The sequence below is a fragment of the Panulirus ornatus genome, chromosome 63 (genome assembly GCF_036320965.1).
Source record: "Panulirus ornatus isolate Po-2019 chromosome 63, ASM3632096v1, whole genome shotgun sequence".
In the NCBI taxonomy this organism is placed as follows: domain Eukaryota; kingdom Metazoa; phylum Arthropoda; class Malacostraca; order Decapoda; family Palinuridae; genus Panulirus; species Panulirus ornatus.
In genome coordinates this window covers 1,916,042-1,930,729 of record NC_092286.1, presented here as the reverse complement: position 1 = coordinate 1,930,729, position 14,688 = coordinate 1,916,042, and the positions used below count along the sequence as shown (strand labels likewise).

Sequence of the window (14,688 nt, the reverse complement as noted above, 5' to 3'; positions counted from 1 at the left end):
ATACTAACAAAGAGTATAGGAACACGCACCTTCATAGAACATACAAACCTCCAACAGCCAGTAACAAAACCGGGACCCCTGTGCAACAGGCGAGAATCCTACCGCTAGGCGACAGGCCTGGCTAATAGGAAATAACTATTCGAATACTATATACTCCAATGCCCTTCATCTCACGTTGGTGAGCAATGGGGTCTACACCGGTCATTTCCCAACAGGTGCACATAGCCAGCAGATAGCATTTTACCGAACCTAACTGTACAATGCGGAGGTGTATGAATATGAACAAAGTGCATAGGAACGCGCACCTTCATAAAACATACAAATCTCCAACAGCCAGGATCAAACTTGGGACCCCTGTGCAACAGGTGGGAATGCTACCGCTAGGCTATGGGCCTGGCTAATAGGAAATAACTATTCGAATTCTATGTACTCGAATACCCTTCAAACATACCCATTTTTGCTTTCTGAGAAAATGTTCTCGCCTTTCACACATTCTTCAATGCTCCCAGAACCTTCACAACCCCCTACCCTGTGACTCACTTCCGCTTCCATGGTTCCATCTGCTGCCAAATCCACTCCCAGATATCTAAAACATTAGACTTCCTACAGATTTTCTCCATTCAAACTTACCTCCCAACTGACTTGTCCTTCCACCCTTCTGTACCACATAACCTTGCTCTTATTCACATTTACTCTTAGATTTCTTCTTTCACACACTTTACCAAACTCAGTCACCTTTACCAAACTCAGTCACCAGCTTCTGCAATTTCTCACACGAATCAGCCTCCAACTCTGTATCACCAGCGAACAACAACTGACTCGCTTCCCAAGCCCTCTCGACCAGAACAGACTGCATACTTACCCCTCTCCAAAACTCTTGCATTCACCTCCCTAACAACCCCATCCATAAACAAATTAAACAACCATGGAGACATCACGCACCCCTGACGCAAACCGACATTCACTGGCAACCAATCACTTTCCTCTCTTCCTACTCATAAACATGCCTTACATCCTCAATAAAAACTTTTCACTGCTTTTAGCAACTTGCCTCCCATACCATATACTCTTTATACCTTCCTCAGAGCATCTCTAACGACTCTATCATATGCCTTCTCCAGATACATAAATGCTACATACAAATCCATTTGTTTTTCTAAGTATCTCTCACATACATTCTTCAAAGCAAACACCTGATCCACACATCCTCTACCACTTCTGAAACCACAATGCTCTTCCCCAATCTGATGCTCTGTACATGCCTTCACCCTCTCAGTCAATACCCTCCCATACAATTTCCCAGGAACACTCAACAAACTTATACCTCTGTAATTTGAACATTCACCTTTATCCCCTTTGCTGGTTAAAAACCTGGTTTAAAAAGAGAGATATACATAAGTATATGTATGTAAGTAGGAGAGATGGCCAGAGAGCATTATTGGACTACATGTTACATGTAAATTCTCGACTAATATGGGTAAAACTGAAAGTTGATGGAGAGAGATGGGTGATTATTGGTGCATATGCACCTGGGCATGAGAAGAAAGATCATGAGAGGCAAGTGTTTTGGGAACAGCTGAATGAGTGTGTTAGTGGTTTTGATGCATGAGACCGGGTTATAGTGATGGGTGGTTTGAATGCAAAGGTGAGTAATGTGGCAGTTGAGGGAATAATTGGTATACATGGGGTGTTCAGTGTTGTAAATCGAAATGGGGAAGAGCTTGTAGATTTATGTGCTGAAAAAGGACTGGTGATTGGGAATACCTGGTTTAAAAAGCGAGATATACATAAGTATACGTATGTAAGTAGGAGAGATGGCAAGAGAGCATTATTGGATTACGTGTTAATTGACAGGCGCGCGAAAGAGAGACTTTTGGATGTTAATGTGCTGAGAGGTGCAACTGGAGGGATGTCTGATCATTATCTTGTGGAGGCTAAGGTGAAGATTAGTATGGGTTTTCAGAAAAGAAGAGTGAATGTTGGGGTGAAGAGGGTGGTGAGAGTAAGTGAGCTTGGGAAGGAGACTTGCTTGAGGAAGTACCAGGAGAGACTGAGTACAGAATGGAAAAAGGTGAGAACAATGGAAGTAAGGGGAGTGGGGGAGGAATGGGATGTATTTAGGGAATCAGTGATGGATTGCGCAAAAGATGCTTGTGGCATGAGAAGAGTGGGAGGTGGGTTGATTAGAAAGGGTAGTGAGTGGTGGGATGAAGAAGTAAGATTATTAGTGAAAGAGAAGAGAGAGGCATTTGGACGATTTTTGCAGGGAAAAAATGCAATTGAGTGGGAGATGTATAAAAGAAAGAGACAGGAGGTCAAGAGAAAGGTGCAAGAGGTGAAAAAGAGGGCAAATGAGAGTTGGGGTGAGAGAGTATCATTAAATTTTAGGGAGAATAAAAAGATGTTTTGGAAGGAGGTAAATAAAGTGCGTAAGACAAGGGAGCAAATGGGAACTTCAGTGAAGGGTGCAAATGGGGAGGTGATAACAAGTAGTGGTGATGTGAGAAAGAGATGGAGTGAGTATTTTGAAGGTTTGTTGAATGTGTTTGATGATAGAGTGGCAGATATAGGGTGTTTTGGTCGAGGTGGTGTGCAAAGTGAGAGGGTTAGGGAAAATGATTTGGTAAACAGAGAAGAGGTAGTAAAAGCTTTGCGGAAGATGAAAGCCGGCAAGGCAGCAGGTTTGGATGGTATTGCAGTGGAATTTATTAAAAAAGGGGGTGACTGTATTATTGACTGGTTGGTGAGGTTATTTAATGTATGTATGACTCATGGTGAGGTGCCTGAGGATTGGCGGAATGCGTGCATAGTGCCATTGTACAAAGGCAAAGGGGATAAGAGTGAGTGCTCAAATTTCAGAGGTATAAGTTTGTTGAGTATTCCTGGTAAATTATATGGGAGGGTATTGATTGAGAGGGTGAAGGCATGTACAGAGCATCAGATTGGGGAAGAGCAGTGTGGTTTCAGAAGTGGTAGAGGATGTGTGGATCAGGTGTTTGCTTTGAAGAATGTATGTGAGAAATACTTAGAAAAGCAAATGGCTTTGTATGTAGCACTTATGGATCTGGAGAAGGCATATGATAGAATTGATAGAGATGCTCTGTGGAAGGTATTAAGAATATATGGTGTGGGAGGCAAGTTGTTAGAAGCAGTGAAAAGTTTTTATCGAGGATGTAAGGCATGTGCACGTCAAGGAAGAGAGGAAGGTGATTGGTTCTCAGTGAATGCATGTTTGCGGCAGGGGTCTGTGATGTCTCCATGGTTGTTTAATTTGTTTATGGATGGGGTTGTTAGGGAGGTGAATGCATGAGTTTTGGAAAGAGGGGCAAGTATGAAGTCTGTTGTGGATGAGAGAGCTTGGGAAGTGAGTCAGTTGTTGTTCGCTGATGATACAGCGCTGGTGGCTGATTCATGTGAGAAACTGCAGAAGCTGGTGACTGAGTTTGGTAAAGTGTGTGAAAGAAGAAAGTTAAGAGTAAATGTGAATAAGAGCAAGGTTATTAGGAACAGTAGGGTTGAGGGTCAAGTCAATTGGGAGGTGAGTTTGAATGGAGAAAAACTGGAGGAAGTAAAGTGTTCTAGATATCTGGGAGTGGATCTGGCAGCGGATGGAACCATGGAAGAGGAAGTGGATCATAGGGTGGGGGAGGGGGCGAAAATCCCGGGAGCATTGAAGAATGTGTGGAAGTCGAGAACATTATCTCGGAAAGCAAAAATGGGTATGTTTGAAGGAATAGTGGTTCCAACAATGCTGTATGGTTGCGAGGTGTGGGCTATGGGTAGAGTTGTGCGCAGGAGGGTGGATGTGCTGGAAATGAGATGTTTGAGGACAATGTATGGTGTGAGGTGGTTTGATCGAGTAAGTAATGTAAGGGTAAGAGAGATGTGTGGAAATAAAAAGAGCGTGGTTGAGAGAGCAGAAGAGGGTGTTTTGAAATGGTTTGGGCACATGGAGAGAATGAGTGAGGAAAGATTGACCAAGAGGATATATGTGTCGGAGGTGGAGGGAACGAGGAGAAGTGGGAGACCAAATTGGAGGTGGAAAGATGGAGTGAAAAAGATTTTGTGTGATCGGGGCCTGAACATGCAGGAGGGTGAAAGGAGGGCAAGGAATAGAGTGAATTGGATCGATGTGGTATACCGGGGTTGACGTGCTGTCAGTGGATTGAATCAGGGCATGTGAAGCGTCTGGGGTAAACCATGGAAAGTTGTGTGGGGCCTGGATTTGGAAAGGGAGCTGTGGTTCCGGGCATTATTGCGTGACAGCTGGAGACTAAGTGTGAACGAATGGGGCCTTTGCTGTCTTTTCCTAGTGCTACCTCACACACATGAGGGGGGAGGGGGATGGTATTCCATGTGTGGCGAGGTGGCGATGGGAATGAATAGGGGAAGACAGTGTGAACTGTGTGCATGGGTATATATGTATGTGTCTGTGTGTGTATATATATGTGTACATTGAGATGTATAGGTATGTATATTTGCGTGTGTGGGCGTGTGTGTGTGTACATTGTGTATGGGGGTGGGTTGTGCCATTTCTTTCGTCTGTTTCCTTGCGCTACCTAGCAAACGTGGGAGACAGCGACAAAGCAAAATAATGAAAAAAAATAATAAAAAAAAAATGTTAATTGATAGGGACGTGAAAGAGAGACTTTTGGATGTTAATGTGCTAAGAGGTGCAACTGGAGGGATGTCTGATCATTATATTGTGGAGGCGAAGGTGAAGATTTGTAGAGGTTTTCAGAAAAGAAAAGAGAATGTTGGGATGAAGAGAGTGGTGAGAGTAAAAGAGCTTGGGAAGGAGACACGTGTGAAGAAGTACCAGGAGAGACTGAGTGCAGAATGGAAAAAGGTGAGAGCAAAGGATGTAAAGGGAGTGTGGGAGGAATGGGATGTATTTAGGGAAGCAGTGATGGCATGTGCAAAAGATGCTTGTGGCATGAGAAAGGTGGGAGGTGGGCAGATTAGAAAGAGTAATGAGTGGTGGAATGAAGAAGTAAGATTGGTATCGAAAGAGAAGAGAGAGGCATTTGGTCGATTTTAGCAGGGAAATAGTGCTTGCCAAAGTGATCAATAACATTGTCGTGCACAGATTTTGAAACTTGATTTTTTCTGTGTCTAAAGTAATTTTTCATGGGCACCAGATAATGAAACACTGAACAGTGAAGCACCAGATAGCAGTGATTATGTTAAACAGCCAAGCAGTGGCTTCTGTTTGTACACTGCATGCATCTAAATCATATAACTTTGAACCTTTCTCTTGCACAGTAAATTGCTGGTATAAAAGGGTGCTCACTTATCTTCAACTTCATATAAACTGAAATTGTAAGTATCAAGGATATGCTGTCAATGGGTTTTCACCATTAACATCTAACAATTATCAATGGCTGTATATTTTCCCTTGAGGCTGAGGTATAGGCTGCTGACTTAAGAATTTTGATGGCTTAAGCTACTGCCAGTGAACAGAAAGTAAAATATAATGATGCATAAGCAACAGCCACAGTGAATGGGTTAAGGTTTAGCTAACATAAATTCTGTAAAATAAATATAACTAACAAGCACCCTTCATTCCCTTTGTAAGATAAAAAATAACAAGTCATGAAACTTTTAGTGATACTCACAAATAATTTCTTTTGTTGTTTCAAAAGCCATTTCTACAATACTCTCAACATGGTCTGAGGCAGCAAGATGGAAGACACTGAATATATTTTTCCAACCTGATTTGATATTCTTTGCTTGTGAATTCACCATCTGCGTAATACATCTTACCACCATATCCTTTATAGTTGGTGATCTGAAAAAAGGAAAATTATCATTATCAATATGCTCCCTCTAGGGCTCAGCCCTCTGTTCTTAATGCTACCTCGCTAACACAGGAAATGACGACTATGTATGAAAAAAATTCTTTTTTAATACATGTTTGCCATTTCCAGCATCAGCATGGTAGTGGTTTCTCCTGACCACTTCATATGCCTTGGTTAAGCCCACTGAAAGCATGTCATCCTCAGTAAACCATATTGCTCTAATTCACTCTATCCCTTGCACATCTTGCACCCTCCTGCATGTTCATGCCTTGAGCCTTCAAAGTATTTTTCACTACATCCTTCCAACTCCTCCTTGGTTCCCCCTTTTCCTTGTTCCTTGCACTTATGACATGTATACCCTCACAGTCATCCTTTCCTCTTTCATCCTCTCCATTTTTCTTTTATACTTAACTGCCATCTCCTGCATTAGCAAGGTAGCGCAAGGAAACAGACGAGGAATGGCCCAACTCACCCACATACACATGTATATACATAAACACCCAAACACACACACACATATACATACATATGCATGTCAATGTATAAATACATATACATACACAGACATGTACATATATACACATGTACATATCTTTCTTTCGTCTGTTTCCTTGCGCTACCTCGCAAACGCGGGAGACAGCGACAAAGCAAAATAAAAAAAAAAATAATAATGCATATCTTTACTTGCTGCCCTCATCCATTCCTGTTGCCACCCCGCCACACACGAAATAGCATCTCCCTACCCCCTCCAGCGAGGCAGCACCAGGAACAGACAAAAAAAAAAGGCCATATTCATTCACTCTCAGTCTCTAGCTGTCATGTGTAATGTACTAAAACCACAGCTCCCTTTCCACATAAAGGCCCCACAGACCTTTCCATGGTTTACCTCAGACACTTCATATGCCCTGGTTCAATCCATTGACACTACATTAAACCCAGTATACCACATCGTTCCAATTCACTCTATTCCTTGCACGCCTTACATGCTCCTGTATGTCCAGGCCCCGATTGCTCAAAATCTTTTTCACTTCATCCTTCCACCTCCAATTTGGTCTCCCGCTTCTCCTTCTTTCCACCTCTGACACATATCCTCTTTGTCAATCTTTCCTCATTCACTCTCTCCATGTATCCAAACCATTTCAACACACCCTCTTCTGCTCCTCTCTATATCTCTAAATAATTTCAGCACACCCTCTTCAGCTCTCTCATACATAAACTTACTACCATCCAAATATGCCACCTGTGCCATGTCATTAGCAAACAACAACAGACTAATGCTCCCCCACCCCAACCCCCAACAGACTGCACACCTCTCCAAGATCTTTTCTCCAAGATCCTTGCATGGTTCTAAATGTATGGGTGAATACAAACAAATTTGACTTAAATGGTAGACTTTAACACATATCTCATTACAGCACCCTGAAACCACAGTAGTAACATTAAACATACAGTACTAAATTACACAACAGAAGTCTTTAATCACTCTTCAACCCCAGACAGAAATGAACCCACCCTGAATGGACAGTTTCTCTTACGGAGCAGAGTACAAGCCATTCCTAAGCATCAGATACAACACACAACATCTACTCCCCACACTAATAACATCAATGCATAAGCAGTGCATAAACAAAATGCCCTTAGAACACTGATTGGCACCATATCTGGACTGGACATGAAAATGAATCTCTCAAAATCTATACAAATACTTCACTCCACTTTAAACAACATCTCACCTGCCTGCTCTTCCACTCTCTCAAAAGCAAATATAAGAAAGCCAAAAACCACACAAAACAGTGTACTCAGAAAAGTCACTGGTTGCCTAGCAACCACAAATACTCAACACCTTAACAATGAAAATAAGATCCTCCCAATACAGTCTAATATCAACATACTGGACACTCAAGTCAGAACCTCTCCATAACTAACCACTAACCCTTAGGGAAAAATAAAAAGCTTATTCTTGCACCACACGTCAGTAACCTCTATTGACAGATTCCCCCCCCACTCCCAACAAATATAACACTAACAAAATACATTCTTTTTTCTTTCTTTCTTTTAAACTATTCGCCATTTCCTGCTTGTTTGCGAGGTAGCGTTAAGAACAGAGGACTAGGCCTTTTTTGGAATATCCTCACCTGGCCCCCTCTGTTCCTTCTTTTGGAAAAAAAAAAGAGAGGAGAGGATTTCCAGCCCCCCGCTCCCTCCCCTTTTAGTCGCCTTCTACGACATGCAGGGAATACGTGGGAAGTATTCTTAATCCCCTATCCCCAGGGATAAACAAAATACATACACACTGAAATAATCCAAGAAGCACTAAACAAACAATCCCTTAACTTAATCTTCAACTCCAATCCATCAGTCATATACCCATCAGAATCCACACTCACCAGAAAAAAGAGTAGTAAACTCCCAATTTTGCCCTGGACATCATCTATCAATACAATATCACAAAAACCATTCCAAAATATACCAAGATCTTTCATGCCCATGATGTAACTACTATAATGGAGACACTGAACACTTACAATACAATTATCCTGCACACTCAGCGCATCCATACACACACAAAATCACAACACTTTATGACCTGTAGTCCTAACTGGTGGATGTGACCAGCTCTCTGAGAGCTGGAGGAGCCTCATGGATATAGAAAGAACTCCGAGGGCTTAAAGCAAGTAAGTACTACCGCTCTCGCCCTATCATTATTCATTCAATCAACCTTCGTCTCACCACACATTGCCCCCAGACATCTCACTTGCAACATATTCCCCCCTATTCTTTCCATTTTGTTTAAGGCACATATCTTGAATCTTTATTGGATCTGGAGAAGGCATATGGTAGAGTTGATAGAGATGCTCTGTGGAAGGTATTAAGAATATATGGTGTGGGAGGCAAGTTGTTAGAAGCAGAGAAAAGTTTTTATCGAGGATGTAAGGCATGTGTACGTGTAGGAGGAGAGGAAAGTGATTGGTTCTCAGTGAATGTACGTTTGCGGCAGGGGTGTGTGATGTCTCCATGGTTGTTTAATTTGTTTATGGATGGGGTTGTTAGGGAGGTGAATGCAAGAGTTTTGGAAAGAGGGGCAAGTATGCAGTCTGTTGTGGATGAGAGAGCTTGGGAAGTGAGTCAGTTCTTGTTCGCTGATGATACAGCGCTGGCAGCTGATTCATGTGAGAAACTGCAGAAGCTAGTGACTGAGTTTGGTAAAGTGTGTGAAAGAAGAAAGTTGAGAGTAAATGTGAATAAGAGTAAGGTTATTAGGTACAGTAGGGTTGAGGGTCAAGTAAATTGGGAGGTAAGTTTGAATGGAGAAAAACTGGAGGAAGTGAAGTGTTTTAGATATCTGGGAGTGGATTTGGCAGCGGATGGAACCATGGAAGTGGAAGTGAATCATAGGGTGGGGGAGGGGGCGAAAATTCTGGGAGCCTTGAAGAATGTATGGGAGTTGAGAATATTATCTCAGAAAGCAAAAATGGGTATGTTTGAAGGAATAGTGGTTCCAACAATGTTGTATGGTTGCGAGGTGTGGACTATGGATAGAGTTGTGCGCAGGAGGGTGGATGTGCTGGAAATGAGATGTCTGAGGACAATATGTGGTGTGAGGTGGTTTGATCGAGTAAGTAATAATAGGGTAAGAGAGATGTGTGGTAATAAAAAGAGTGTGGTTGAGAGAGCAGAAGAGGGTGTTCTGAAATGGTTTGGTGACATGGAGAGAATGAGCGAGGAAAGACTGACCAAGAGGATATATGTGTCAGAGGTGGAGGGAACGAGGAGAAGTGGGGGACCAAATTGGAGGTGGAAAGATGGAGTGAAAAAGATTTTGAGTGATCGGAGCCTGAACATGCAGGAGGATGAAAGGTGTGCAAGGAATAGAGTGAATTGGAACTATGTGATATACCAGGGTTGACGTGCTGTCAATGGATTGAACAAGGGCATGTGAAGCGTCCTGGGTACACCATGGAAAGTTCTGTGGGGCCTGGGTGTGGAAAGGGAGCTGTGGTTTTGGTGCATTATTACATGACAGCTAGAGACTGAGTGTGAACGAATGGGGCCTTTGTTGTCTTTTCCTAGTGCTACCTCGTGCACATGAGGGGAGAGTGTGTTGTTATTCCATGTGTGGCGGGGTGGTGATGGGAATGAATAAAGGCAGACAGTATGAATTATGTACATGGGTATATATGTATATGTCTGTGTGTGTATATATATGTATACATTGAGATGTATAGGTATGTATATGTGCTGTGTGTGGACGTGTATGTATATACATGTGTATGAGGGTGGGTTGCGCCATTCTTTCGTCTCCTTGCGCTACCTCGCTAATGCGGGAGACAGTGACAAAGCAAAATGAATATAAATGTAAATAAATCTTGCATCTTCACATACCCATCTTCACACTTAATTCACACTTGAATATAAGGACCTCTTTTTCTACTTATTCCTCAATGTGCCCCAGACCTTTGTCCCTTTACTCATACTATGGTTCACTTCAGGTCCTATGCTTCCATCCACTGGCACGTCCACTGAATATTACAATTTCTAATACTGTTATACACATACATGCCATACCTGCTTCATATTCATCTGTACTTAGTTTAGTTCATCTTTAAATGGCTCAATCAAGTCTAGCTAAGAATTTCTGCTCATAAACCACAGGGAAATTTTTCTTTCAAAATTCTGAAAATTGGTTATTTCAGGTGCCCCCCCTCTATACAGTACAAATTAGCAGTCACTAAACATATTTTGGAGAAATATAGGAAAAAAAGATTTCTGAACAGGGAAGTTTCTGAAGGAAAAATTGATGGTTCTGAATCTTACCTATTCTTTTTCATGATGTGCTCAAAAGGACGAAGGAACTCTTTTTGGAATCGGAAATTGGAAAACTCCCCCTTTTCAATAAATTTCATTGATAGCTGACGTAGGGAGTCTACGGCAAACACAGCAATATCCTCTTTGGGATTGCAACCAACTTTATTGAAATATTCACCTAGAACCTGAAAACATAGAAACAAATTAATAATGGACAACATATACATTTTTTTTGTTTATACATATTCGTTATTTCCCACATTTGTGAGGTAGCATTAAGAACAAACACCTGAGCCTATGAGAAAATACTCACTTGGCCTCCTTCTCTGTTCATTCTTTTGAAAAAGTAAAAACTGGAAGGGGGGGATTTCCAGTCCCCTACTCCCTCCCGTTTTAGCAGCCTTTTAAGACATGCAGGGAACATGTGGGAAGTATTCTTTTTCCCTAACCCCAGTGATAACATTTTTTTTTTCTTTTTTTTTTTTGCTTTGTCGCTGTCTCCCGCGTTAGCGAGGTAGCGCAAGGAAACATATATATATTTTTTTTTTTTTTATACTTTGTCGCTGTCTCCCGCGTTTGCGAGGTAGCGCAAGGAAACAGACGAAAGAAATGGCCCAACCCCCCCCATACACATGTATATACACACGTCCACACACGCAAATATACATACCTACACAGCTTTCCATGGTTTACCCCAGATGCTTCACATGCCTTGATTCAATCCACTGACAGCACGTCAACCCCAGTATACCACATCGCTCCAATTCACTCTATTCCTTGCCCTCCTTTCACCCTCCTGCATGTTCAGGCCCCGATCACACAAAATCTTTTTCACTCCATCTTTCCACCTCCAATTTGGTCTCCCTCTTCTTCTTGCTCCCTCCACCTCCGACACATATATCCTCTTGGTCAATCTTTCCTCACTCATCCTCTCCATGTGCCCAAACCACTTCAAAACACCCTCTTCTGCTCTCTCAACCACGCTCTTTTTATTTCCACACATCTCTCTTACCCTTACATTACTCACTCGATCAAACCACCTCACACCACACATTGTCCTCAAACATCTCATTTCCAGCACATCCATCCTCCTGCGCACAACTCTATCCATAGCCCACGCCTCGCAACCATACAACATTGTTGGAATCACTATTCCTTCAAACATACCCATATATATATATATATATATATATATATATATATATATATATATATATATATATATATGTATATATATTTTTTTTGCTTTGTCGGTCTCCCGTGTTTGTGAGGTAGCGCAAGGAAACAGACGAAAGAAATGGCCCAACCCACCCCCATACACATGTATATACATACACGTCCACACACGCAAATATACATACCTACACAGCTTTCCATGGTTTACCCCAGACGCTTCACATGCCCTGATTCGATCCATTGACAGCACGTCAACCCCGGTATACCACATCGATCCAATTCACTCTATTCCTTGCCCTCCTTTCACCCTCCTGCATGTTCAGGCCCCGATCACACAAAATCTTTTTCACTCCATCTTTCCACCTCCAATTTGGTCTCCCACTTCTCCTCGTTCCCTCCACCTCCGACACATATATCCTCTTGGTCAATCTTTCCTCACTCATTCTCTCCATGTGCCCAAACCATTTCAAAACACCCTCTTCTGCTCTCTCAACCACGCTCTTTTTATTTCCACACATCTCTCTTACCCTTACGTTACTTACTCGATCAAACCACCTCACACCACACATTGTCCTCAAACATCTCATTTCCAGCACATCCACCCTCCTGCGCACAACTCTATCCATAGCCCACGCCTCGCAACCATACAACATTGTTGGAACCACTATTCCTTCAAACATACCCATTTTTGCTTTCCGAGATAATGTTCTCGACTTCCACACATTCTTCAAGGCTCCCAGAATTTTTGCCCCCTCCCCCACCCTATGATTCACTTCCGCTTCCATGGTTCCATCCGATGCCAGATCCACTCTCAGATATCTAAAACACTTCACTTCCTCCAGCTTTTCTCCATTCAAACTTACCTCCCAATTTACTTGACCCTCAACCCTAATGTACCTAATAACCTTGCTCTTATTCACATTTACTCTTAACTTTCTTCTTTCACACACTTTACCAAACTCAGTTACCAGCTTCTGCAGTTTCTCACATGAATCAGCCACCAGCGCTGTATCATCAGCGAACAACAACTGACTCACTTCCCAAGCTCTCTCATCCACAACAGACTGCATACTTGCCACTCTTTCCAAAACTCTTGCATTCACCTCCCTAACAACCCCATCCATAAACAAATTAAACAACCATGGAGACATCACACACCCCTGCTGCAAACCTACATTCACTGAGAACCAATCACTTTCCTCTCCTCCTACACGAACACATGCCTTACATCCTCGATAAAAACTTTTCACTACTTCTAACAACTTGCCTCCCACACCATATATTCTTAATACCTTCCACAGAGCATTTCTATCAACTCTATCATATGCCTTCTTCAGATCCATAAATGCTACATACAAATCCATTTGTTTTTCTAAGTATTTCTCGCATACATTCTTCAAGGCAAACACCTGATCCACACATCCTCTACCACTTCTGAAACCACACTGCTCTTCCCCAATCTCATGCTCTGTACATGCCTTCACCCTCTCAATCAATACCCTCCCATAGAATTTTCCAGGAATACTCAACAAACTTATACCTCTGTAATTTGAGCACTCACTCTTATCCCCTTTGCCTTTGTACAATGGCACTATGCAAGCATTCCGCCAATCCTCAGGCACCTCACCATGAATCATACATACATTAAATAACCTTACCAACCAGTCAACAATACAGTCACCCCCTTTTTTAATAAATTCCACTGCAATACCATCCAAACCTGCTGCTTTGCCGACTTTCATCTTCCGTAAAGCTTTTACTACCTCTTCTCTATTTACCAAATCATTTTCCCTAACCCTCTCACTTTGCACACCACCTCGACCAAGACACCCCACATCTGCCACTCTATCAACAAACACATTCAACAAACTTTCAAAATATTCACTCCATCTCCTTCTCACATCACCACTACTTGTTATCACCTCCCCCATTTGCACCCTTCACTTTAGTTCCCATTTGCTCCCTTGCCTTATGTACTTTATTTACCTCCTTCCAAAACATCTTTTTATTCTTCCTGAAATTTAATGATACTCTCTCACCCCAACTCTCATTTGCCCTCTTTTTCACCTCTTGCACCTTTCTCTTGACCTCCTGCCTCTTTCTTTTATACCTCTCCCACTCATTTGCATTTTTTCCCTGCAAAAATCGTTCAAATGCCTCTCTCTTCTCTTTCACTAATAATCTTACTTCTTCATTCCACCACTCACTACCTTTTCTAATCAACCCACCTCCCACGCTTCTCATGCCACAAGCATCTTTTGCGCAAGCCATCACTGTTTCCCTAAATACATCCCATTCCTCCCCCACTCCCCTTACCTCTTTTGTTCTCACCTTTTTCCATTCTGTACTCAGTCTCTCCTGGTACTTCCTCATACAAGTCTCCTTCCCAAGCTCACTTACTCTCAGCACTCTCTTCACCCCAACATTCTCTCTTCTTTTCTGAAAACCCCCACAAATCTTCACCTTTGCTTCCACAAGATAATGATCAGACATCCTTCCAGTTGCACCTCTCAGCACATTAACATCCAAAGTCTCTCTTTCGTGCGTCTATCAATTAACACGTAATCCAATAACGCTCTCTGGCCATCTCTCCTACTTACATACGTATACTTATGTATATCTCGCTTTTTAAACCAGGTATTCCCAATCACCAGTCCTTTTTCAGCACATAAATCTACAAGCTCTTCACCATTTTCATTTACAACACTGAACACTCCATGCATACCAATTATTCCCTCAACTGCCACATTACTCACCTTTGCATTCAAATCACCCATCACTATAACCCGGTCTTTTGCATCAAAACCACTAACACACTCATTCAGCTGCTCCCAAAACACTTGCCTCTCATGTTCTTTCTTCTCATGCCAAGGTGCATATGCACCAATAATCACCCATCTCTCTC

At 42.2% G+C, this 14,688-nt stretch overlaps 1 protein-coding gene across 2 annotated transcripts in view; it reads right to left on the bottom strand.

Moving 5' to 3' along the window:
• Positions 1-14,688, bottom strand: part of Sec71 (ADP ribosylation factor guanine nucleotide exchange factor Sec71) — a 399,392-nt gene that overhangs the window by 121,010 nt on the left and 263,694 nt on the right. For both annotated transcript variants that reach the window (XM_071656502.1, XM_071656503.1), the window contains exons 23-24: positions 10,617-10,792; positions 5,619-5,791 (exon numbers count right to left, since the gene is read on the bottom strand). In XM_071656502.1, coding sequence (XP_071512603.1) covers positions 5,619-5,791; positions 10,617-10,792 — 349 coding nt within the window. The remainder of the gene's footprint in view (positions 1-5,618; positions 5,792-10,616; positions 10,793-14,688) is intronic.